The sequence below is a fragment of the Leptonotus elevatus genome, chromosome 15, assembly GCF_054856555.1.
Source record: "Leptonotus elevatus isolate MCC_2025b chromosome 15, RoL_Lele_1.0, whole genome shotgun sequence".
Taxonomy (NCBI): Eukaryota; Metazoa; Chordata; class Actinopteri; order Syngnathiformes; family Syngnathidae; genus Leptonotus; species Leptonotus elevatus.
In genome coordinates this window covers 12860632-12885289 of record NC_141253.1, presented here as the reverse complement: position 1 = coordinate 12885289, position 24658 = coordinate 12860632, and the positions used below count along the sequence as shown (strand labels likewise).

The 24658-nt window shown below is 38.9% G+C and overlaps 1 protein-coding gene across 5 annotated transcripts; it reads right to left on the bottom strand.

Moving 5' to 3' along the window:
* Nucleotides 1–9599: 9599 nt before the first annotated feature.
* On the bottom strand, nt 9600–24448 carry nt5c2l1 (5'-nucleotidase, cytosolic II, like 1). Of its 5 annotated transcripts, XR_015097250.1 has the most exons (19): nt 24285–24448; nt 23530–23603; nt 21608–21725; nt 21420–21515; nt 21257–21348; nt 19529–19586; nt 19347–19440; nt 19212–19265; nt 18176–18259; nt 18063–18098; nt 16811–16921; nt 16363–16429; nt 16102–16272; nt 15982–16033; nt 15696–15756; nt 13479–13655; nt 13319–13401; nt 13127–13236; nt 9600–11108 (listed from the first exon to the last, which is right to left on the bottom strand). XR_015097250.1 is itself a non-coding variant. In XM_086096650.1 (18 exons), the coding sequence occupies exons 1-18, from the start codon at nt 24344–24346 to the stop codon at nt 13215–13217; spliced, it is 1512 nt and encodes a 503-aa protein (XP_085952776.1). In that variant the 5' UTR covers nt 24347–24448; the 3' UTR covers nt 12865–13214. The 5 variants fall into 5 exon arrangements, 4 of the variants coding, with proteins under 4 accessions (XP_085952776.1, XP_085952778.1, XP_085952779.1 ...); XM_086096650.1 differs by lacking the exon at nt 9600–11108 and having other exon boundaries at nt 12865–13236; XM_086096652.1 differs by lacking the exon at nt 9600–11108 and having other exon boundaries at nt 12865–13236; nt 16811–16918.
* Nucleotides 24449–24658: the final 210 nt, after the last annotated feature.

Sequence of the window (24658 nt, the reverse complement as noted above, 5' to 3'; positions counted from 1 at the left end):
AAACCGATTAAAATGTACCTAAAGTCCAGAAGTAAATGTGCATTTTTGTTGTTGATTATATACAATATCCATTTCCCTAACTTGGCAAACCAGACAATAAACTGTGCAGAATATAGTTACCTTCTTTTGGAAGTAATAATAAGAATTATGGGTTTATATACACAACTGAACTAGCTAAACACGTCCTGTATAAGCAAAACAAAACAACATAGCAAAAATGCTAATAATAACAACTGGAGAAAAAACAACAACACTTTACTTGCATGTTTTTTTTCTAATTGGATGGGGAACTAGTTTTAACTCCCGGTGCTTTTGATTTTTAGACATGACACAATGCATTCCACAAATGATTCTTTGACAACATTAAAGCAATTCTTTAAAATACCGCCATGGAAGCGGTCTCCCTTCCTTCTACGAATCGGCGAATCTGCTACCGTTGTGGTTAACGCTCTCTTGCTCACGGTCCTCCACGTTGCCGCTGTCACTGCCAGAGACCCCAAGATTTTAATCAATCCAGATCGTAACCGTGGTTGCCGTAACGTCACTCTCTTTATGTCATTTTCACATTGTCTTCTCAACCATAGAGGTTGACTATCCTAATTTGAGCAATGCGAGGAGTAGAAGCACAGACACTGTTCGGGGCAAAAGTAAAAAGTCGTCATCAGAAAACTATATTATACACATACGGCTAAACTTGTGACCGGGATGAAAGTTCATTTTGCAGTTGATGTCACGCATCATCATCTTCATTGGATCTATCTATCTATCTAGCTAGCTAGCTAGCTATGTAAATCAATGTCTAATAAAACTAGGCATTTAATGACATGGGTGTGTATAAAATGTCTATAGCCTACAAATATGAGTTTGTCTAGTTTCAGTGTCAAGAGGGTAATGATATGCAAGAGTTTTTCATGAGCGGTGATGGCTAATGTAGCTTCTTCTTTTTTTTATCCCCCAGAGAAAATGAACAAGTGTGGTATTGCGTGTTAAAACTAAACCCGAAAGATTCTTCTCTGCTTATACTTCTTACGTTTTGCACTTTTTCAGAACTTTTTAAGCTCTTCAAACTGCATTAAGTGTATTCTGTTTGTTTTTAAATGGACATTTCCTTTGTAACATTTTTGTTTACGTCGAGTTTTGGCTATGACTCTTATGTCATTGCAGCAGCACATGTTACTGAACGGTGCAAAGTATCACGTTGATGAACCGCAAAGCTGAAGTACATCAACTATATCTTGACTCTATTGTATATAGAAACAGCCTCTTGCTACATGAAAGACGACGTCAAAGAAAGGATTCAGCTCATCCAGACTTCTTATAGCTCTTCAAAGCTGATGAATGATTTCTTAATACTTGTTGTATGTTGTGGTTGTTTGATTTAAGTGTAGGAGTGCATCCACAATGTACTGATGTTTTTTTTAAGTGGCTTATATTACCCAGAATGCATCCTGTGTGCTCAGATAAAAAGGTTAAGTGTTTTCAGTCATTTATTTGTTGAAGGGTTAGGGTTAGTCAATATATATGAGTCAGTCAATACTGTATATATATGTATATATACCCACAGCCCACAATATTAAGTACACCTCTAAATAGATTAAATACAAATGTTATATACAAAATTCTGCATTGACAAAGATAATAATTCAAAGTTTTGGTAATGTGCAGAGGTGTAGAACTGTACCACGTGCCTCCAATGGATATTTCTAATATTTTGATCACTTTGTATGGCAAATATATACCCAACAATGCACCATGTGTGCTCCGGGGAATTCAAGATTTGAATAATTTCTCAAGAGAAGAATTGCATTTTGATATATTCAATATATTACTCACGTGTGCCCAGACAAGGAACATGGGGTGCCCACCAAAAAAAACAAACCAAGTTATCTTTTATTTAATTACGTACAAATGAACTAATGTAACTACCTACACTGAAAGCAAACATTTGGCATCAGATGCACGTTGACACCAATATTCTTGTTTTTTGTTATTTTTCTTATTTTACTTCCACCCTCCTTTTGTTTGTTTTCTTTTTGCTTGCCCTGATGATTACCTCACTTTATTTTCTTGTAATGAAGGTCGGTTCCAACGAAACTGCTAGAATGAAACACGAAATTCTAATTAATGTCGTTATTGTGGAATTTGAAATAAACAGCCAAATCCAAATATTTGTATCCATCTCCGGGGGCGGCCATTTTGCCACTTGCTGTCACCTGAAAATTACATCACAGTTGTTCAGGGCTCAAGTAACAACCAGTCATGGCTCAGTGTCTCATGACCAAACTTAGAAAACAACTGAGCTGTGATTGGTCGTTAACTAAGCCATGAGAGACTGTGATATCATTTACAGCCAACAGCAAGTGTCAAAATGGCCGCCCCTTGAGATGGATAAAAACAAGTGGATTTTGCTGCTTAATTCATATTCCACACACGTCATATTAATCACAATACTGTGATTATGCTAGTGGTGGAACATAGAACATATTTTAAGGACAATGTTTGGGTTGACTAAAGCAGTGATTTGTCAATGATTTGCGTTTGATCATTTCAAAGTTAACAAAAGGTTTACCATCATTTTTTTTGTAGCGTTGTACAACTGAACTGCATCATATTGAACGTGTTGATTTCTCTATAGTGCAAAATATTCCACATATGTGCTCTCAGTAGAACGTGCGGGGGTACCTAATGTTGTGACTTGTGAGGTTATTTTCAGCCGGTTAAAGAAAGGCAGGCGGATGTCGGGGCGGCGGCGGTTCCCGTGCTGTTGGGAGCTTCAGGAGTTGCTGTGTACTGTTGGAGACGTAGTTTCAAAAAAAAAAAAAAAAAAGTGCCACCCACACAGCTGGAATGTCATGCATGCAGTCCATAGAGTCTGTTTCAAGGGGGGAGGTGAAGGTGGTGGAGGGGGAGGAGTGGGGCTCGAGGTGGGGTCCAGTCACTGCTCCTTCACGAGAATGGAGAAGAAACCTCCCACAGCCACCCAAAACGTCACCATTAAGCTTCTTCCAAATTATCAATGACGATCCATCACACTGGTTTGGCCTGATGGGAGGAGGAGGAGGCGGCGGCTGTGTGTGTATGTATGCCGACGTGTGTGTGCGTGTGTGTGGTAGATGGAAATGGGGATGGGGGAAGGGAAGAGGTCAAAGTGCAGAGGAAGAAAGGAGGTACATTTTGGGAGGATGGGAGCTGGAGCTACTACGTGGAGGGAAATGCAGGAAAAAATAGACAGAGCGAGAGGGGCACAACAATAAGCAGCATCTTTTAAAAGGCTTTTCTCACCCGGCGCCCACGTGACACCTCTCACACACACACACACACACAGAGCTATACTACTACTACTGCATGCATGTTTGTAGCCTTAAAGCCCCCCTCCCAAACCTCCCCACCTTTTTACATCCCCTTAGGCTCCTTTTAAACAGAAACATTTCCAAAACATGAAAGTGATTTTTTTTTCCCCTTCCTCCCTCCCTCTCTCTTTTTCTCTTTATTTTTTTTTAAACCTCATCTGCTGGAGTCATAAAAACAACTTTATTTCCCTACAAATCTTTACTTATTCAATAGGTGTAAATACTTCCAATCTAACACTATCTTGTATGACAATTATTTAAAATATACTTGTGATAAAAACACACAGTCTTAGCTAACACATACTAAATAACACATGTAAGTCCTCTTAAAAAAAAAGTTGCAGAAAAGAAAAATGCATGTGTATTTTATAGGCGTAGTCCACCATTAGCTACTAAAATGTTTTACTTAGTTAAAAAAAATGTGCATTTAAACACACAAAATACACTAAAACAACTATTTAAATCATACTTGTTGTCATTTTTAAAATTTTACAATTATTACCCAATCATTTTAACTACAAAACTGGACCCTAATGAGAGCACAAGAATCAGTTAAACTGAATTCTAATTTGTGTCTAAGCAAATGAGTCAGAGTGTAGGTTTTTTTTTTGTATCAATGCATTGTTTCATTTTACATTTAGTTGTATTAATTATGTAATGCATATTACATGAGTTGACAATAAAGCAAATGTAACATTTTAAAGCAGGCAAAAGTCTATTTCAAAGCAGATGATCCATTTTTTAATTTCATTGATATTTTTGAAGTTATTAAAACACTTCTTTTTTTTAAAATACTGGATAAATTTTTGTTGTATTTGTATTCAAAAAGCAAACCTCATTCCTTTGCAACACTTATTCATCAGTTTAAAAAAAGTACAAATTGTTTTTATTATCTCATTAGTTTAATACAATTTCAACACTTTTAACATACCATGCTCAGTTTAATGACATTATTTTAGATGTGGAAGTTTTTTGTTTGTTTTTATACCAGCTTTCAAGTGAGATTATTGTCCAACAAGGTGATTTTTACCCCTCCTGTTCACATTTTCACTTTCACCATAGTTCTTTCATCTGATTGCCATCCAGTATGTGTGTGTGTGTGGGGGGGGGGGGGGGGGGTGAGCTCCCCACAGTAATGAATGAGCTAATCTGGCGTTTACAGCATTAATTCTCTGCACGAGTGTGCGTACTGGTGCAGTTTGTGTATTAGCAGCAGGACGCTGTGGACCACCAGCCGTCACTATCAGAACTTATTATTGGAACTAGATAGAGAAGAGAGAGAGCCAGAGTGGGTGAGTGCGTTCTTGTGTATCGGTTCCTTAAATTAACTTGTGTGTCTTGACGGGACACTTTTAGGAGGAGGACGAAGAGGAAAGTCGAACCTTCACGCTCCGCCTTACGTTAAAAAAAAAAAAAATGCACCGAGTGGCTGCACATTCAGATCCGAGTGGAGGGTAAGGGGGGAACGCTGCGGGATAATGCCATTATTTCAGCTCCTCTGGGCCAGGAATGCCAAATTTCACAGGCCGCTTCTCCTCTCTGGGCGTCAATCAAAAAAAAAAAACGAGAGAGAAAGGGGGGTGGGGGGTGCTGGCCGCGCTTCCATTTTGTGCACCGACCAGGGTGACAAATTCAGCCGTTCGATCGGTACAGTTTGTCACTGTGGTGGATTCTCCCCCGCGCGCATTTTCTCGAAAATGTTAGTTTCTATTATTGTTAATTTTTATTTAATCTGATCGGTTGCTTTAATCCAGATTTGTTCCGGACGTAAGAGAAGCGAAGCCATAGTTGGTGAAACGCCCACCCTCGCTAATGTCAATTAAGGCCTGATTATAATATCACAAGACATCCTCCTTGTTTTTTGAGCGCGCCCACCCAAAAAAAAATGAATAAAATAATTAGGATACCGAGACGGGGGGAGGAGGAGGAGCTTGGTTGGAATTTTGTGAATGGGACACAGTTAATCGGGGATTCGCTGCGCCGGCTGACGCGTCGTCGCTCTCGACCAATGAGCGCCGTGCAAGAAGCGGGGCGGGCGCCGCGTGCCGGCCAATCGGCGCGGACTAGCGCAGGAGGCAGCCAATGGGCGCGCGGCAATGCAAAAGCGGCGACTCGAGCCTCGCCAGCCTGTGAATGTCAAGTAGTCAAAGATGGAGTCCGGTATGCTCGAGGGCCGTGTGTGTTACGTGTGCGTGGAAGACTTTTTCCTCCACCACCCCCTAATGAGGAAGAAGAGGAGGTTTGTGCGGGATTTGATGCGCGTTTTCGGAAGCTTTTCGGCTCCGTTTTGTGCGGGGTTATTAACGACGCGGGGACAACGAGTACCGAAGCCATAGCTCCCCCCCCCTTCCCCCCCCCCCCCCTCCACCACCAGCTTTCCACGCGGCGTGATTTCGAGGAAAGGGGCTCGTTTTTCTCTTGTGTTCGTTGTTTTTCTTGGCCTATCCACGGATTCTCCTGCTGATAGTATTCCGTGGGAAGACGAGAGGTAGAAAAAGGGGGTGGTGTGTGTGAAGAGAGGAGGGGAGGAGGAGGAGGAGGAGGGGTTGTCTCCACGGTGAGTTGTAGCTTCTTTTTATGCGTAAATCTTGTGCGCAAACTTAATTCCACGCGTGGAAAACAGAGCGAGGTTGGGTCGGTGGAGTGGAGCGGGTTGAAGAGGATAAAGTGCACCTTATTTGGCCACCTAATAGGTATCCGATGATTGGGAGGAAGGGGTGGGAGTGAGGGGGGCGGGGGTGCCGTGCGGTGGGTGTGGGGTTACATTTTCACGTTGCGGGCGTGTGCATGCAGCCAAGCCTGTTGTGCAATCTAACAAGTCGTCAGTGTTGCGCCGTGGGCTGGCAGGAAAGAGACTCCGGGCTGGTTGGTTGCTCGGGTGTCTTGGCGTGGAGTGGAGGAGGTGCATAGGCCGCGCGCACTCCTTCTCCTTCACCTCCTCCTTTTGTAGACATGGCGGAGAGAGAGGAGAAGAGAGGGAGGGAAAGCAGGTAAACAGCACCATGCGACCACATTTGCTCTCTTTTTTTTTCGCCGTCCAATGGCTGTCGTCATGCTATGGATTGTGTAGGTTGTGTAACAGCCACGGACGGCGTTGCGCAAACGCCTCACGTGCACTTCTCCACTTTTTTCATTTTCTCCTTTTTCCAACTTTTTACGCCCGCCTTCTTGCTCTCAATACACTTTGTACTCGGTGAGCTGCAACTCGGGACCATGTCGGACTAATAGTTTAATAGTCAAGGTGTGGAAGGCTTTAATGTGCGCCCCCTCCCTCTGCTCTCATTTTCTTCCTCTCTTTAACCCCCACCTCACTCCTCCTCTTCCTCCGCCTCCTCCTCTTCCCCAAATTAGAATGCATGTCATTGACTGAAGAGAATAGTATGGGCCCACATGCTGGGAAATTCCCATTCTCCCAGGGCGAGAGTATAAGCAACGCTGTTAAATGTAGGAAGTTAATTCAACACTCAAGCAGCTTTTTGTTATTGTGCCCCTTCCTCAAACCACACACAGACATGGGCTATTTTTTTTTATATACAAAATGTATTTTTTTTTTCTGTCAGGTTTTTCTGTGCAATGGAGGCTCCATGGTTGTTGACCACTGCCCTTTTTCTGTTGCACTACTGGCCATTGGGGATGAGCAGTGCAATATTAAAAGGGCATTGGTTGATGGACCCACACCACTCTTTGACATGTGTATAGAAAAAAGAAAGATTGTATGTGTACCGGGGTGGGGAACCTTTTTATGTGTGTTGAATTTTCCAGTTTTTCAGTTGAAAGCCCAGTACTGATTTGATCTGAAAAATATGACTTTACAATCAAACACAAATGGTTATTTCATGTTGTGTGCATTTATTTATATGGTAGAGATGTTCAACACCATTTTTTTCCCAGGCTGATACCAGTATGAGTACTCAACTCTTGAGTAGTCACTGATACCAAATATGGATACCACAAGTACTTTAGATTCATGAAATTAAAAAATAAATAACTATATATCTCAATGGCTAATTTTATAGTCTAATAATTTCTCATTTCCTGATTGTAAAATTGGCAGCCATCATGAGTACCATCCCTATAGACGACTTTTTGTGTTTAGTGTACTATAGCTAAAATAACTTCTTACACATTATTTCAATTTTGGGTTAAAAGTTCAGACTGACCGCAAAAGATCCTCCAACCATAGCTTCCCCACCCTTGTTGTATTAGCTAAAGCAACCTTCCAAATAGCCTCTGAATATTTAAACACCGTCCCACCATTGCAACTAAACCTATTTAAATGTAGATTGGCAGCAAAAATAATGGCCGCCCCAGCCCCCAAACCCTCCTCTCTATCTCTTTATTCAGTCCGTGTGCTGACACATGCTGAGGTCAGCTGCTTTGACAATGTTGCACTACTGTACCATCCATTCTAGCAGTGCAATAGTATTGTCATAGCATTTGGCCTCAGAACTGGCCAGTGGAAGCGGACTGGTTGATTTGACTTGACGGCTAACGACAGGTGGTGGAGCCTCCTGCACTGTTTACTCACTTTTTTCCTTTTTTTTTTACTGTCCAAACTAAGCGAGACACCTTTTTGATGATCAATATCTTTCGGACCGATACCAATAAGAGCACTCGACTCTTGAGTAGTCACTGATGCCGATACCAAATGTTGATGCCACGTAATTTTTCTCCTCCAGCATAAACGAAAATATTTTTTAGATTCATGTGTTCAAATAAAATCTTTGAGATCTTACGGCAAACAAAAATTGGCGGCGGAAAAAAAAATCCTTGATAGGCACAACCAGGATTTTCACTAGTAAAACGTTTTTAAAAAGTGCTACGTTGGTATCATTATAAATGCGTGATATGAGTAAATTCTGTATAATTCTACAAACTAACAATGAGAATGTAATGAAAGTGTCCATACAATATTAGCAATAATGATAAATTAAAAAATACCCACAGTCCCACACCTTAGTTAAATTTTATTTTATAGACGAAGAAGTTATATTGACTGATTTTATGCCACATTTACAAAAAAATGAAAAAGAAAAAAAAAGCCACTTGGCGTTTGCCAGTGTTGGTTTTCTTGAGTGGTTGGGAATCCACACCGCAAAAAAAGAAAGTTTCGCGCGACTCGAAGTAGTTCTAGAGTGGCCTTAACTCCCAAACAGTGTAAACATGACCTCCTCATCTGAGGGAACCGTTTAGTTCCCTCCATTAAACAGTAACACGAGGTTTATTTACACCAACTGTGTGTTGTTGTATCATCAAACACGCTGACACGGGAGTGTGAGCTTATGCTAAAAGGAAGCCGAGGAGGGTGAGGGTGGTCCTCTGTGCTTTTGAGCATCCTTGTAGCGGGTCTGGGAGGGGGGAGGGGGACGTTCGGGGAGGAATGCGGGCCCCCTGGCCCTCCCCCCCCCAAGCCGTCCCTCTCGTCCTGCTCTTCTCTCTCAGGTTGTGTTGAGATTAGGTGTCAGTGCTCCCGTGTGCGCCTCATGTTTGAACCCTGAGGGCAACCTGCCGAGCAAAGAGCCTTGTTTGTTTGCACCGTGTTAAGAGACCCTTCTTTCCAGACCACCAGTGCATACTCACGGCTTAAAACCCCCCAAAACAAAACAATGTTTTTGTCACGACAAAAAGTGACTCATTTACTTGTTACTGCGATTGTACGTGGCCAAGGGAGAGGAAGCGTTGGTCGAGGGCCCCCACCCCGAAAAAGAAAGAGAAGCCGCCTGGAGTCGCTTGACTGTGTGAAATTCCGCCCCAGTGCAAGAACGTGACTTGTTTGGGCTCGCTTGCAATGCTTGCTGGGAAATCCTGGAATGTGTGGAATGGGGGACGGTGGTGCTTCTGCATCTGCAGGCTACACAAGAGCACACACTATCCTGCCATGCGAGCCACACATGGCTGCGAAGAAGCACTTTCAAGTGCAAAAGATTGACACAAACTGTTTTGTTTTTTTGTTTAAATAAAAACCTCTTTTAACTTTTTGTTTTTTTGTTTGTATTTTCACTTTTTTACGTGTACAGTGTATACTTCAATAAAACTATTAAAAAAAATTGCCTTCTGAGTGCTTTCAAACTCCTTGTTACTTATAAGTTAATTCATTCTATTAAAATATGTCGTAGACTCTGACTCATTAAAATGACAACTTTTATTTTCTTTTAATGGCCAATTAAATAAAACACACATTTATATGAGATAAAGTCCCAGGCAAATGCCACAGAAAATGGCTAACTTGCATTGAGAAAAACAAAAGAAATGATTTATTTGCTGAAAAACTGTGGATCGTTGAAACTCTTGCCTGATGCAACTAAATGCGATCTTTTTTTCTTACTAACTTCTAAAACACTCCAATGGTGATTATTCAGGATATGTACCTAACATGTAACTCCAATAATTGCGGAAGGGGGAGAAAACAGGGTGAGGACTGGGTTGGTAAAAGCAAAGTCCAAAGTGTATAAAAAAATAATAATATGGCCATAATTTTACTGAAGAAGAGAGAAGTGAAAGATTTTTGTCCTATTGCACTGCCATTTTGGGCCCCCGCCCCACCACCAACATACAATTTTTTTTACACGTTTGCTTGTGTAAAGTATTTTTAGTCTCTTAAATAATCCACAAGCCTTTCAAGAGTAAAAAAAAAACCCGAAAAGGAATCTTTATGTTGAAACATAAAAAAAGTGTCTTTTTGCACATTGAAAGATAAAACAATCTCGATTTTTGTATGTCTATGTACACTAGTGGCTTATGTGAACGAATCCTAGTTACTAAAATGAATGAATGTTTAAAAAGCAGATACATCATTTTATGTAGGTTATTGTTCTGTGATATTTACCTCCATTAATGCTTAAAGACAGTTAGTTGATATGCCACTAAAGTCAGATTAGAGATAGACAATTTCTTCTAAACAAAGGACTAAAATATATTTTTCTTGGACGAAAGTATGCAGAATCCGTTAAATGGTGTATCAAAAGAAGTGAATACAACTGGAAAAGTTGTAATATATATATATATATATTGAAAAGGAGAAGCAAAAACTGAAATGTGTGAATTTAACTCAAGTGGTACTAAAATAAAACAACACAATGATTATTTAAAAAGCGAGGGAAAAATGAAAGCAAACAGTAACAAAATAAATCCCGCCGACAAGCAGACAATGAAGAGGGAAATCCAAATAAACCGAAATAGCCCCTGATACAGGAAATGAAATCATCTGGGAAGTGTATGTGTCTGGAGTGTGTGTGGTTGTAGAAGGAGGCGGAGCCAAAAAAAAAAAGGGGGGGTATCCTCTTGAAGACTTTGCTCTCAACTTAGTGAAGAAAGTTAATTAAACCCACATTGCATCACTCTTATCAACTTATGATGTGTTCAGATGAAGGTGCCCACTAAATGAATCCACCTTGAAATAAATACAATAATAAAATATTAAGCTTACTTTTGGTTGTAATTAGCCACCAACCGCTTTCAGAATCTCAATCAACATGTCTCAGCATCCTCACCCACAGCCGCTGTTTTGTTATCTCTTTGTACACTAACTCCTGTTATAATCGTCAAGATTATTATTTGTATTGTCCCTGCATTATTATTTTGATTACAAAAAGACACTGACAAACTCCCACGCGCGCGTTGGAGACTTCCGCAGATGGGACACATTCCATGTGAGCACTGAACCAGCTCCCCAAACTCGTCTGGTGAAGTTTTGCAGCACACGTGAACAAAAAAAAAGGGAACGTCTCCACCCATCCGTCCATCCGTCTGTCTGTATATCTGTTTTTTTGGGGCGACACATTGTAATTGTCATTTTCCTCATTGGCATTGTGTTAGATATACACAACAAATGGATGGATAACTAGTTTTCAAGTCAATCAATGAAAATAGTTTGTTCATCTCGTTTAGTTAATTTTACAAGGGTGGCTTTTTAACGAAACAAAAATGCTTGCAATATTTCAATGTTTCTAAAAGTGAAGAACATTTGCAACTTTGGTACGACTTTTATTTTAGTGAAATTAGATGTGGTGGCCCCAGTATCTATTTTCAGTATCTGTCTCTCTGCCGTCACAATATTACAAAAGTATGAATACTGAACTAATTATGATCATGTCTTAATGTGCTGTGTCTTAATCGCTAGCCTCGGGCATTTATTTGTAGATGTTAACCTTCCCTTGGCCAGCCCCTAGTTTAACTAGTATAATATGTAAATCATTGTTGAAAATGCTTAAAAGTGACACATTTTTTATTGTTTTTTGTATAAAAACATTCATTTTAATAGTATGTATCACTGCAATATTACTATAATTAAACAAAAAATACGAATATTCACTCACTGCTATTTGCTTAATAACCTAAGGAGCTATTTTGAGTTAGTTTGTTTTCCTTGTTGCACTTTAAAATTGAGTTAGTTTGGCTGTGTTTTATTTAAATTAAACATTTATTTATTGATGTAAAATTGATTGTAGTCTGTTTTGCTCATAAAGTCTTAATAGATTGTGGTATCTTGGGAGACCATCTAAAGGGTTAGGAATCTCTTCATTGTAGTTTTGCAAACTAGGGCCCCCCCAAACAGCATCTTACCTAGGGCCCCCATGAAGCTAGAAATGGCCGCGCACATACACACAGGAATCCCTGACTTACTCTGTTGTATCTCTAGCAACAGGTGGATACGCAATTATTCTATCATCATTAATTACAGAAAAAAAAGCTTTAAAATACACTTTTCTAGTTCTGGATTTAGGTTTTGTTTACTTATAAAAAGCTCGATGGATGAGGTGCAACAAAGAAGGTCACAAAACTTACACCATAGCCTCGAATGTAAAACAGCTAGCACGGACACTACGGCTAATGTTAGCGCAAGTCGTTCTAGTAGGAGCAAGGCTAGTTCCGCTTCATACTGATCTCGAATGTTGAATGATTGCTTTCGTTAGCAGTGTTTTTAGCATTCGCTGTCAGTGTCCACTGTAGGTCGAAACTACCTTTTCATTTATTTGGAAACAATTTGAAAGTGTATGGCTTGAGTGGAACAGAACAGTAACAACCGATGTTTAAGTTCAAATTCTACAGGTAAGCCTCTCTTTTGTGACATTTCTAAGTTACAATGAAACACTTGTTGTGTATTTATGGCCTATATTTTTTTTCATACACTATTTACCCTGATTAATTAATTAGTTTAGTGATAGCCTATACACGTTCTGCCTTCTGTACAAGCAAATTACCTCTGTATATTGATTTCATTGTGTGAAATGTAAAAAAAAAAAAAAAATCATATTAGCTGAAAATGTTCAAAAGAAAACTGTGATATTAGCAGCATATACAGTATTTATGTATCAAATTATACTACATGCTCTACTCCCTCACACATACTAACTACCATGTAGTGTGTGCGCCTGTGCTAATGTGTGTATTTGAGATACAATTGGATTGCTGGGCAGGTTTGCTTCAGAGGTGATTTACCGCCACCCAGTGGACACCCAATGAACAACAGAAAATTATCTCAATTGTGGTTTTATCTGGAAATAGCCCCCTATCATTAATGTGAAAGTTTTTTTTAATAATCAATGAGTTCATGCTTCAACTTTTACAGCACCATAATTTAAAATGTATGTTTATATTCTGTGTTATTTCATTTCCACACTGTTTTTAAGTACATTGTAAAAGTGTGTCTGTGTGTTTAACTACAGCAATAAATAATCTTTTCTGCCACACTGACACTTTATTTAGCTGCACCAGTATTTTGGGGTTCACTCAATAGAGGGTGCATAGCAACTCCCATCCCACAGGAGGAGCCGTACATTTAGGCAGCATGTCGTCTCCTCAGGACTGCCAAACCATTCCAACATGCAAAGTCTTCATGCACCGGCTCTTTAGAAAGTGTCCTTCTCATGTCCTCTTGTTGTTAACGCTGTTAGAGACAAAAATATCCACAATTGTACTTAAACTGATATTTGAAAGATTTGGTGTGAAACAAAACAAACGCACGCTACCTTAGCGCCCGCTCACACTGGCAGTTGGTGAGCGGCGTCGAAGGAAAGTCAGCAGAGTTGAGCGTCGGGGCCTCGTGGGGCATCTGGGAAGAGCGACACATGACGTTTGCGGGAGAAAAAGGCTGCTTTGTACTTCTGCTGTAAGTAAAGGAGGACTGACCAGCACGGGAGAAGCCATGAAAAGGTAATTGAGGGGGAAGTGCAGCAGGCTGAGGCAGCTGGCCGCATAGAGGTCGGCGTAGCGCATGAGCTGGCTGGCAAACAGCGTCTGTCTGGAGCCGTTCCGAAGTAGGCTGCCCATCCGGCCATAAGACATGTCCATCCAGGTGGTCAGAAGCTGATTTGGAGGGGGGGGTGCACACACACAAATCATCATCAATTTCAACAATTGTCTAGCGCAAGTCAGTTGCAATACAAGCAAGGCCTAAACACTGACTTACATTTGACACGAAAATTCTATTTTTTTCTTGTATTAATTTATTCCCAGCCAACTATTTTTATTTATTCATTTATTTTTCATTTGATGTGTTTTCCTTTGCGGCACTGTTTTGAGTACATGCACGTATCCAGATTTCACCCTCTGTTACCATGTCAATCTTATCTGCCCAGGGCCTTCAGAACCACAATCAGATTTCTACTTCCTCTCAAGATGACATCATCATATTCAGCCCTGTGATTGGTTGCTCAGAGCAGCCTCTTGGGTGAGTATGACGAAATTTACAATTTTTTAAACAATTTTTCATCAGCTTATTCCAGATGCTGATTGTAAACTTCTCCAAACTGATATCGCACAGTTGTGTTCTGTTTAGCGCTGTCAAAGTTAAAGTGTTAACTAATTAATTAATCACAAAAAATGATCGCATTAATCATGTATTAACGCATTTTATATTATTATTATTATATTAATTTTGACAGCAGATGATCCTTTAGCTGACAGCGGGTGGTTACATTAAAGGTAGCACAGGTTGTGTTTGGGAAATAAACATAACTACATGCATTCAATTAAAGCATTTAATAATTGTTTACATATGACATTCAGAATATTTGTTCATGTCAAACTACTGGGGTCATTTTTTTCCATTTTAAATTATGTAAATAATTAACTGGTTAGAAAACAATGTGGATGAGAGTGTGCAGTGGATCAAAAAATGTTGAAGACATCCTCATAACATTAAATGTCGAAAGAATTAACACATAACAGATGCTCTTTAAAAAATTTAATTTGGTAGGCAAATTTTTTTGTTTTAATTAAGTGATTAATCGTGATTAATCAAAATTCCAAGATGTGATTAATCTGATTAAAAATGTTATCGTTTGACAGCTCTAGTTTGGTTATATTGTGTTTATGTTTGATATAGATTTCTATCATTTTAACCTAGTAGTAGTGTATTAATACACATCCTGCCTTTGATGGACACTATGGATAATTTAGTGTTTGTTTATCCAACATATGTGTCTCCAACCCAATTTGGTGTTACATGCTTTGAATTAAACAGATATACAAGTGATAAGATTTTTTTCTTCTTATGCAAAAAAAAAAAAAAAAAATTTGTGTCTTCATTTAAAATGACCAAATATCAAAAAAATTTGGAGATTATATTTATTTTTTTCGTGTTATTCAATCACCAAATAAAGCATTTTTATGTTTTAAATTTTTTTTAAATCTCAAAATGTAGAGACATGCTTTTGTTTATTTGTTTTTATGTTATTTGAAAAACAAAACCATTGTTTTTGTTTTTTTTAAGATTACGGTAGAAAAAAAATCATGACGTGTTCCTTTTCCCAGAATTGTTGTATTCTGAGAGTTTCTTTAATCCAAAAAAATAAAAAAAAATACTTAAAAAAGTATAACAAAAAACTAGCTATTATTTTTCTTTTTCTTTAGTGATTTAAATGTAAAAAAAAAAAAAAAGAAGTCACAAATGATCATTTATGCTTTTCAGTAGACAAAGTTTGTCTTTTTTTCTTTTCTTAAAAAAATATTAACAACTCATTTGAGTATACCTAAAAAATCATTTACTGTCTTTCAAATAAAATTACACTTTCACTGAGGGGATTATAATTATTATATTTACATTTTATCGTAAATGAATAATCACAACAAATTATAATTTCATGGTTTTCTATATGTGGAGAAATGACATAGAACTGATTTCAGTAGTTAAAGATGTGTTGTCAATGTAGCTTTGAACTCTTTGGAGGTTGCTTGCATGAGGTTGGTGATGATTTATTTTCTTAGTAAGGCCGACATTGTATGCATATTATGTAGTGATTTGAATAATTGTTTAACTTCACTGAAGACATGTAGGGAAAAAACGTAATCCGACCTAATATGTGTACGGTACAGTAGTGTGCTTTTCCATGTACAGTACCTTACCTTCATTCGGGTCTGAATGCTGCTGATGTCAGGAACGTCATCACTAGCACTGTCCAGGTGCCTGCATGCAAAATTCGAATTGAACCAGTGTGTTGGTTGTGTTGCTCGGTTGTGATTTTGCCATTTGGCTACTAGTTGTGCAAAAAGTACTGATTGTACAAAAGTACTGTTGGACATGTGCATTCCAAAGTTTAGCGAAGGTGAAATTATAGCCCAATAATCAGAATTTTATGGCAGTCTCCTGTTGTCACAATTCACAAAAGGCTCGGGTTAAAACTTAACCTACTTGTAAATCTCAGCTAGGAAAATGTCAAGACCTTTCAGCTCTTCAAACCAATCTGAAAAAAACAAGCAAAACCGTCAACAATTCAATCACAATTAATATCAGGAGCAAAAAGCGGCATACTTTTCTTGTCCTCCCACACTTGTATCTCTTTGGTGAGCTCTGGAACGACCAGGAACGTTTTCCAACCTTGGCGCTTCTTCGACTTGAGGATGTCGCCAAAGATGTGATCCCCCACGTAGAGGATGTCCTTACCTTTGACGTCCAGCAGGTGGGTCACAAGGTCCGACGAGCCTGAGGCCATAAAAATGATCCAAAGCCAATATACAAACTGACAAGAGCTGCTTGAGTGACAATTGAAAAATAGCAAGTCCTTAGTCTCACCTCCGGAGTACACGGTTCCATGCTGGAGTGCGCCGGTGTACGTCCCGATCCGAAGTTTCCCCGTGTTCTGTATCCCAAATAAAGTTACAATTTCAAAAGTTAATTAAGTTATATATCACTGATATTATATTCACAATGTTACAGCGGTATAAACTTTTTGTTCTTCTTTTTTTTGTGTGTTTTTTTTTAAGTATTTTAACTTCTTCCCCTAAGCATAGTTCCTTACTCACATACATTTACATGAATGCAATGTACTACTTTCCTATTGTACGGGGCTTTTTGACTTTGTGATAGTGAACTGAAATTATGCAGTACAATTGACTCGAAATTAAATTGATCTCAATTTGAAATGTATTTTTTAAATGGGCCAAATTGAGATTCAACCCACATTACGGCACTCTAATGTACTTTGCGTGATGCAAGGCATCAAAAAGGAATGACTTCATACCGTGTCGACTTGTCTTAGCACCGTGCCCCCCGCGAAGAACAGCGGCTTCCTCGTATCCACAACGATGAGGTCAAAGAAAGAGCGCCACGACGCTGGGGAATCTCCAGACTGCTGTGGGGCGAAAAAGTTCAGCAAGAGCATGTTTCCTCAAAATAAAAACTTTTAAGCCATGTTACATACTTATATATCTATTTTTTAAAGACCCTTTATGTTGTTGCCATGGTGACAATACCACACCCAATTAAGCAATATCTTTGATTGGTAGACTAGTCAGGATATAGTTTATGTGGCATTAGCATTAGCATTGGTGCTAACCTTACCAGGTGGATTTTTGTGTGTTTATACACCTAGCGAAGCAGTATCTTTTATTGGTAGACTAATCAGGAAACAGTTTATGTTGCATTAGCATTAGCATTGGTGCTAACCTTACCAAGGTGGATTTTTGTGTGTTTATACACCTAGCGAAGCAGTATCTTTTATTGGTAGACTAATCAGGATATAGTTTATGTGGCATTAGCATTAGCATTGGTGCTAACCTTACCAGGTGGATTATTGTGTGTTTATACACCTAGCGAAGCAGTATCTTTTATTGGTAGACTAATCAGGATATAGTTTATGTGGCATTAGCATTAGCATTGGTGCTCACCTTACCAGGTGGATTTTTGTGTGTTTATACACCTAGCGAAGCAGTATCTTTTATTGGTAGACAAATCAGGATATAGTTTATGTAGCATTAGCATTAGCATTGGTGCTAACCTTACCAGGTGGATTTTTGTGTGTTTATACACCTAGCGAAGCAGTATCTTTTATTGGTAGACTAATCAGGATATAGTTTATGTAGCATTAGCATTAGCATTGGTGCTAACCTTACCAGGTGGATTTTTGTGTGTTCATACACCTAGTGAAGCAGTATCTTTTATTGGTAGACTAATCAGGAAACAGTTTATGTTGCATTAGCATTAGCATTAGCATTGGTGCTAACCTTACCAAGTACACATGTGCGTGTGTTTATTTCAAGCAGATTTCTAGCCCAGATTTAGATGAGAATCCAAGCACCCCCAAAATCAGTTTATTATTTGATCATTTTGATGTAAATATTTGTACATTTTTGTGATCTATCTTCACATTCAAAACCACAAGGATGCTATATCTTCATTCTAGGCATCTTTATTCCTCTTAATAACATGATTTGCTATTTGCTTTATGTTGAGATTTGACGATTACAACCTTGTTTCTTATCATCAAGCCTTACCTTGGCACAATTTTCAAGAAGGTATGTCATTACGGCCTTGATGAAGAGAGGAAGACGTTCACAGTCATCGTTGCAGCAGTGCAGTATGGTTTGTGTCTTTTTGGACGACCTACCTCAGTGTAGTTGTAGTCACTGTTGGTGGCAAGAAAAACCTTGGCCACCTTTTTAATCCGGGTCAAGAGAGCAATAATATTGGGCTGTAAGAATTTTTTTTAAATATTTAGTAGGTTGCTTTATTTGTTTATTTGAATCAAATATATATATATTTTTTATGTGCTGTCTCACTAGCCAGTGTGTACTACATGTCTTGCTCTATATTATTTATTTGGTTGTTACTAACATAACTATGAGATTCATTTTTCAAAAATCATTTCCAGTTTAATACATTTTGTATTAATGTGAAACGCCTGTAAAGAAAGCAAGGTAAGCCTTTGTAACGTTCCTAAAGGGACGTTCAAAACTCTTGAATCTTTCAGGTGAATGACGGCGTGGGGGAGGGTGACTCTCCCAATCACATGTTGTTTCTTTAGCAACGCTACGAGGCTTACTTTGCTTTCTTTACAGACGTTTCTTATTGCTCAGCAGAGAGCCTGCCGCCATTCTACGTCACTACGCACTTAATGCGTTGCGACGTAAATAACAATGGCGGCGCACGTCCAAATAAAGTTTCTACAAAATGTATTAAACTTGATTTTGGGAAAATAAATCTCATAGTTAACCAAATAAATAATATAGAGAAAACTTGTCATGAAAGTTGGGGTGAGTCAAGTTTAAAAAAAATTCTTAACACTAATAAGTTATATGTGCACCCACTAGTCTAAACACTGTATTTTGATGAGTATAATCTTTGTGGAATATGAATTAAGCAGCAAAATTCACCCGTTTTTATCCACCCTTTAAGGTGCGGCCATTTTGCCACTTAGAAAATTACATCATAGTTGTTGTGCAAGGCTTTCAGCTTGCGAACGTCACAGAAAACAGGTGGGCCGTGATTGGTCGTTAGCTCAACAACTGTGATGTCATTTTCAGTTGACAAGTGGCAAAATTGACGACCCTGAGCTGGGCACTGGCATTGCACAGTAGTTTAATAATTGATTCACTCTCTTACTTTCATACTTTGTGTGTTTTCATTTTTATTTTACTACTCACGTCTTGGACAATATATTTGTCAATATTCTTGATGGTCTGGTCTTTGAGGATGCCCTGCACAAACAAAGAGAATGTAACTCACGCGTAATTATGCGTCCGAGGGAAAAGGCAACCTTGTTGTTGCGTAAAGGTCACCGTGTCGTGAATGAAGTCCATCGCGTCTCGAACATCCTGGAACATGCTTCTGTATGACATGAATAGGTCGCCGTGGTGGTAACCTTTTAGCACGCTGAGGGACGGGAAGTTGCGTTCTCTATCATTTTGGTTTGCAAAAGAAGGTGGTCGAGCAAGGAGGTTAATCGCAAGGGCGTGCTCACGGTTTGTATCTGCTGCATTTGGTGAAGAAGTCCACCAGGCAAGAGTAGAGATACGTCTCTGCAAAAAAAATAATAATAATAAAATAGGGAGAAAGTGCCGTTTAGCTAGGGATAGGCGTTTGTTTGTCCAAACGCATTTTTTGAGTAATAGCAAATAATACATTGCATCAGGCAGATGAGGGCAGCCAGGTGGTATAGTTCCCTGGAACATAAACATGGACACACATATACACACACAAGATTGTGGAGCAATCATATGCGAGTCTTTTGAAATGTTCATCAAGTGTCCACAATTTTAAAGTGGCTTAAACGTTTCAATCGGGCACACTACTTGATAGTTAATATTTCTATATTTAAGCGTAGTCTTGTAAAAGGGCAGTTGTCATCGTTTAGTAGATGTTAATCTTGGTCTCATCTGTCCGTAAAACTTGATTTCAAAACGTTCAAATAGTGGATTGAGATGTCACTGACTGTTGCTCTTTCGGTGTTTCTTCACAACTCCCACAATGTTTATGTCACCAACTGCTATTGATACCCTTGTTGATTCCAAATTGCTCTTGTAAGTTCTATGCAACCCCACTTGTCAAAACGCGATATTTTGGTTAACTCATTCCCTGCCATTGACGGCTATAGACGTCAAAAATTCATTTGAACTATTTCTATTAGTTTAACATTTATTTTTCCACTTTTGTTAACAAGAGTGTGAAACCTCAATTTTTTTTATTGTACATTTAGAACAGATATAAAATTTGTGATTAATCGTGAGTTAACTAGTGAAATCATGCGATTAATTACAATAAAAAAAAAAATCATCGCCTGATGCCCCTTTTTTTTTTTTATCTCATCAGGCGATAATTTTTTTAAAATTGTAATTAATCACATGAATTCAATAATTAACTCACGGTTAATCACAAATTTTATATCTGTTCTAAATGTACAATAAAAAAAATGTTTTAGGTTTTCATACTCGTGGAAAAAGTGTAAAACTAATAAAAATAGTTCAAATAAATTTTTGACGTCTATAGCCGTCAATGGCAGTGAATGACTTAATATTGCGTTAGTGGAATATAAATTAAGCAGCAAAATCCAGCAGTTTTTATCAGTATTACAAGGCGGCCATTTTGCCAGTTGCTATCGAGTGAAAATGACATCACAGTTGCTCAAGTCTCAGGTAACAACCAATCACAGCTCAGCGTCAGAAAACAGGTGAGCAGTAATTGGTCGTTACCTGACCCTGAGCAAGTGTGATGTCATCTTCAGTCGACAGCAAGTGGCAAAATGGCCGCACCCTGAGGTGGATAAAAATGGCTAGATTTTGCTGCATAACACCTTTTCCACAAATGTAATATTAATGAAAATGTCATGTTTATACTACTGAGGTCACCTATAACATATGATTGCCAAGAAATATTTAAGGTTGACTTCCCCTTTAACAACAAATGCTTCTTCTTCTTTTTTATAGTTTTCGCTCAAAAAGTGGGTGGGTTCAAACAAAAGGTGCTCTGTCTTGTTTAAATTAACACATTTAGCTGGAATTCTTTTGTTTAATATTTATCTTTTGAACTGAAACCCAAATGTCTTCAGTATACAACAAAAACAAAGGAATTGACCCTCCAGACCTCGCCCTTCCAATTCTATATATAAAATATAGCCTCTGCCCCATTTTTGATGTCTTTTTTGATGAACCACATTACTACGCTACTATGAAAAGAGTCATAAATGTGACACCTGAAAGGTTGAAGAGCGTGTTGAGAATGTAGAAACGGTCTGTGTCGTCTCTCTGGATGAACTTGTTGGGGTAATAGCGGTGAATCTCCTCGCTTTAAGGCACACACAAATAGAAGGACGTGTCGTTGTCGGAAAACCCCCTCGCCGTTTGTTTTCACATTACCCTTTGAGGAACCAAAAGCCGTGACTGCAAACAAGAATGTTCCCGTTGGAGTCCACCTTCAGGAGGTTGCCGTACGTGGTGTCGATCACTAAGCCCCTGAATGAAGGCGTTGAGACATGATTGGTGGCGGTAATGTGATTGAAGCCAGCCAATCACGACTGAGAATGTTGCTTAAGTGGGAAAACAACCTTGTGGGAAAGCTCGGGTCGTACGTGTAGCGCAGAATGTCATGAGGGTAGCCGACAGACACCATCCTGTCCCTTATGAGCTCGAACCCCAGGCTCTCATAGTCCGGAGACTTGTACACTATGATGAGAACATCAAAAGACTGAGAATTTCATCTGAACAGATTTTGCACACAAAGGCATGGAAGGCCTATCTAAGGGGTGTTGCATTGTGTTAGCATTAAGCTAGCAGACATCGCAAGAGCGAGTTAAGTGTGGGTTTGTTAAAAACACAATGTACAGAGTTAATTCTGTAGAGTACATTTTACTCTAAAGTCTAAGTCTATTTGGTTCCACTCTAAACAGAGTAAAATATTCAGAGTACATTTTATTCCAAGTATTTTTAGTACGTACAAGAGAATTTGCCTATCCCATGAAAAAAAACGATTAATAATTTTTCACTCAGAAATTCTAAGTACATATTGCAAGGAGAGATTTTGACCAAAATTTTACTAGTTTATTAAAAAAAATACACAAGGGTTGAGGAACAAATTCACGACCTTTAGCTTGAGAGACTGCCACTTTACCACCTAAGCTATACCACTCTTACTATTTGCTTGTATCCAAGAGGAGGCCAAAAATATTGTTTTTGGTCTCTTGGAGTTACAAAGATTCCAGCTGACACGAGCGATATACTAACACACAGTAGGAGCGGCATGGCTCAAGAAGTAGATTGGCTGTTGGTTTCTCAACCCTTAAGTGTCTTTTTTTTTCTCATGTAGTTTTACATTAAACTTCAGTTGGGAGTGGCAATAAACAAGAAGCCAGCACTTAGTTTTTTTTACTCAATTTTACTGTAGTAAATGTCTTTAATTGTGAATCACGTTTGGGAGTTATCCCACGGTTAGCATGTGAGTGAACGGTTAGCCCGCGAGCTAACAGCTCGCGAATTAGCAGCTATTTGGGAGTTAGCGTGCGGGTGAATGGTTAGTTAGCTCGCGAATTAGCCGTTATTAGCCCCCGAGCTGACCGGCTAGCTCGCAAATTAACGACTATTAGGTTAGCTCGCGGGCTTTTTTAGCGGCTATTTGGGAGTTATACCGGCGTTAGCGTGTGGGTGGATGGTTAGCCCGTGAGCTAACAGTTAGCCCGCCAATTAGCGGCTATTTGGGAGTTAGTGTGCCACATTATAGTTGGTGCAAAAGCTGATGGCAAACAAAAAACCTTTAACATGTTGCAAATCACAAAAGCTGTTTAACTATACTATATACTATAGACGTCATGAATTCATTTGAACAATTTCTATTAGTTTAACATTTTTTTCCACTTTTGTTAACAAGAGTATGAAAACCTAGATTTTTTTTTTTGTACATTTAGAGCAGATATAAAATTTGTGATTAATCGTGAGTTAACTAGTTAAGTCATGCGATTAATTCAAATAAAAAAAATTATATTTGCCTGACGCCCCTAATTTTCACAAATCTAAAAAATAAAATTAATTAATTTTAATTATTTTTTTAATTTTCAATCTTTTATTTTATTTTTTTAAGAAAAGATTATTAAAAATTAGGGGCGTCAGGCGATTACAATTTTTTATCGTAATTAATCGCATGACTTCACTAGTTAGCTCACGATTGATCACAAATTTTATATCTGTTCGATTACAACAAAAGTGGCAAAATGTTAAACTAAAAGAAATAGTTCAAATGAATTTTTGACGTCTATAGCTGTCATTGGCAGTGAATGAGTTAATAAACATGTCTTTGAAGGCATTTAAGCAGTCAAGTGCTGGAGTTTTTATTATAATTTTATAATCGGTATTGTATCGGCTCTGAAAAAAGCATATCGGTCTATCTCTAAATGTGAGCATACAGATAACGGTGATAATTTTGGTCACTATAAACGTTTTATCTCTGAAGGTCTTTCGGAGGCCAGCCTGTACTTACTTGCCAGCGTGTAGTCCATGTCGAAGCCGTAACATTTGATATTTTCCAGCGTCAAACTTCTGTTGACAAAAATCCTGTGACGAAACACAAGGACATCCAGTAGATGAGGTTAGCCAACGTGACAGTCCGAGATTTGCTGAGATGAATTGGGAAATTATTTGGGAAAGTCTGCCGGTATTTTAGGTTAGCCCGTAGATTTTCAGCGGTATTTCCCTTTTTTTTTGTGATTTGAATGTATGCCCTAAAGCGGAAAAGTCAAATTGCTGTTCAACTTTAGCTTGCTACCAAATGCTAAGAAATGTAGTGGCCTGTCTGTTAGACTATTAATATAAAAGTATGAAATTGATTTGTGACATTTCATATTCCGAGTTTTTCTTGCAGCGTTATGATCGCCTGCAGTTTTTTTCTTAGGTAGTCTTGGGCGGAGACAATACCTTTTATCATCTCCTCGGCATTCTCGGCCTCTCCTCAAATGACTGACAGTCACATATAGTCAAGAAAGACCGTTGTGTTTACCCCTTCGGGGACCAGGATGGTCCAGGTTTCAAGGTGGCTATGAATATTCAACACGCACACTTTTTGAGCCCTGAGGATCTTTCTTCCAAATGTTCCAGAGCATAACTTGAATTAGGTTGAGTATAAGATGATGACAGATGACCTTTTAAGGGCATGGCGGTAGACAACTGAAAGCAATAATTGGATTATACGAGTTACGTTGAGTGAAAATAAAGAAACTCTCCCAAAATGTCACTCACTCTTTTTGTCCATCGCTCCTGGTCACCTTGGAGTCATCGCAGGAACAATTTTCTGTGTCCATGGCGTCTAAAATTTCGGACAGGCAAAAATCAGCTTGTTGCGTTGATGACGAGGGATGCAACTTGACCTCAGTTCACATTTAAATGATCCGAGTGACGTAAATTGCAGAATGCCGCGACTCCTCCCTCCCGCAGTTTGTTTACTGCTGCACATGAGCGGGTTGAGAGGTATGCGGCCTTACAGATTGTCACGTCGATTGTGTTATCAGACTTGCACATGCACGTACGTGGTGGGGGCTGCACCCTTGAGAGGCGCCTGAAAACGAGGAGTTTGCCTTTTTGAAGAATCGTACGGCCGATCATAGATCCCTTTC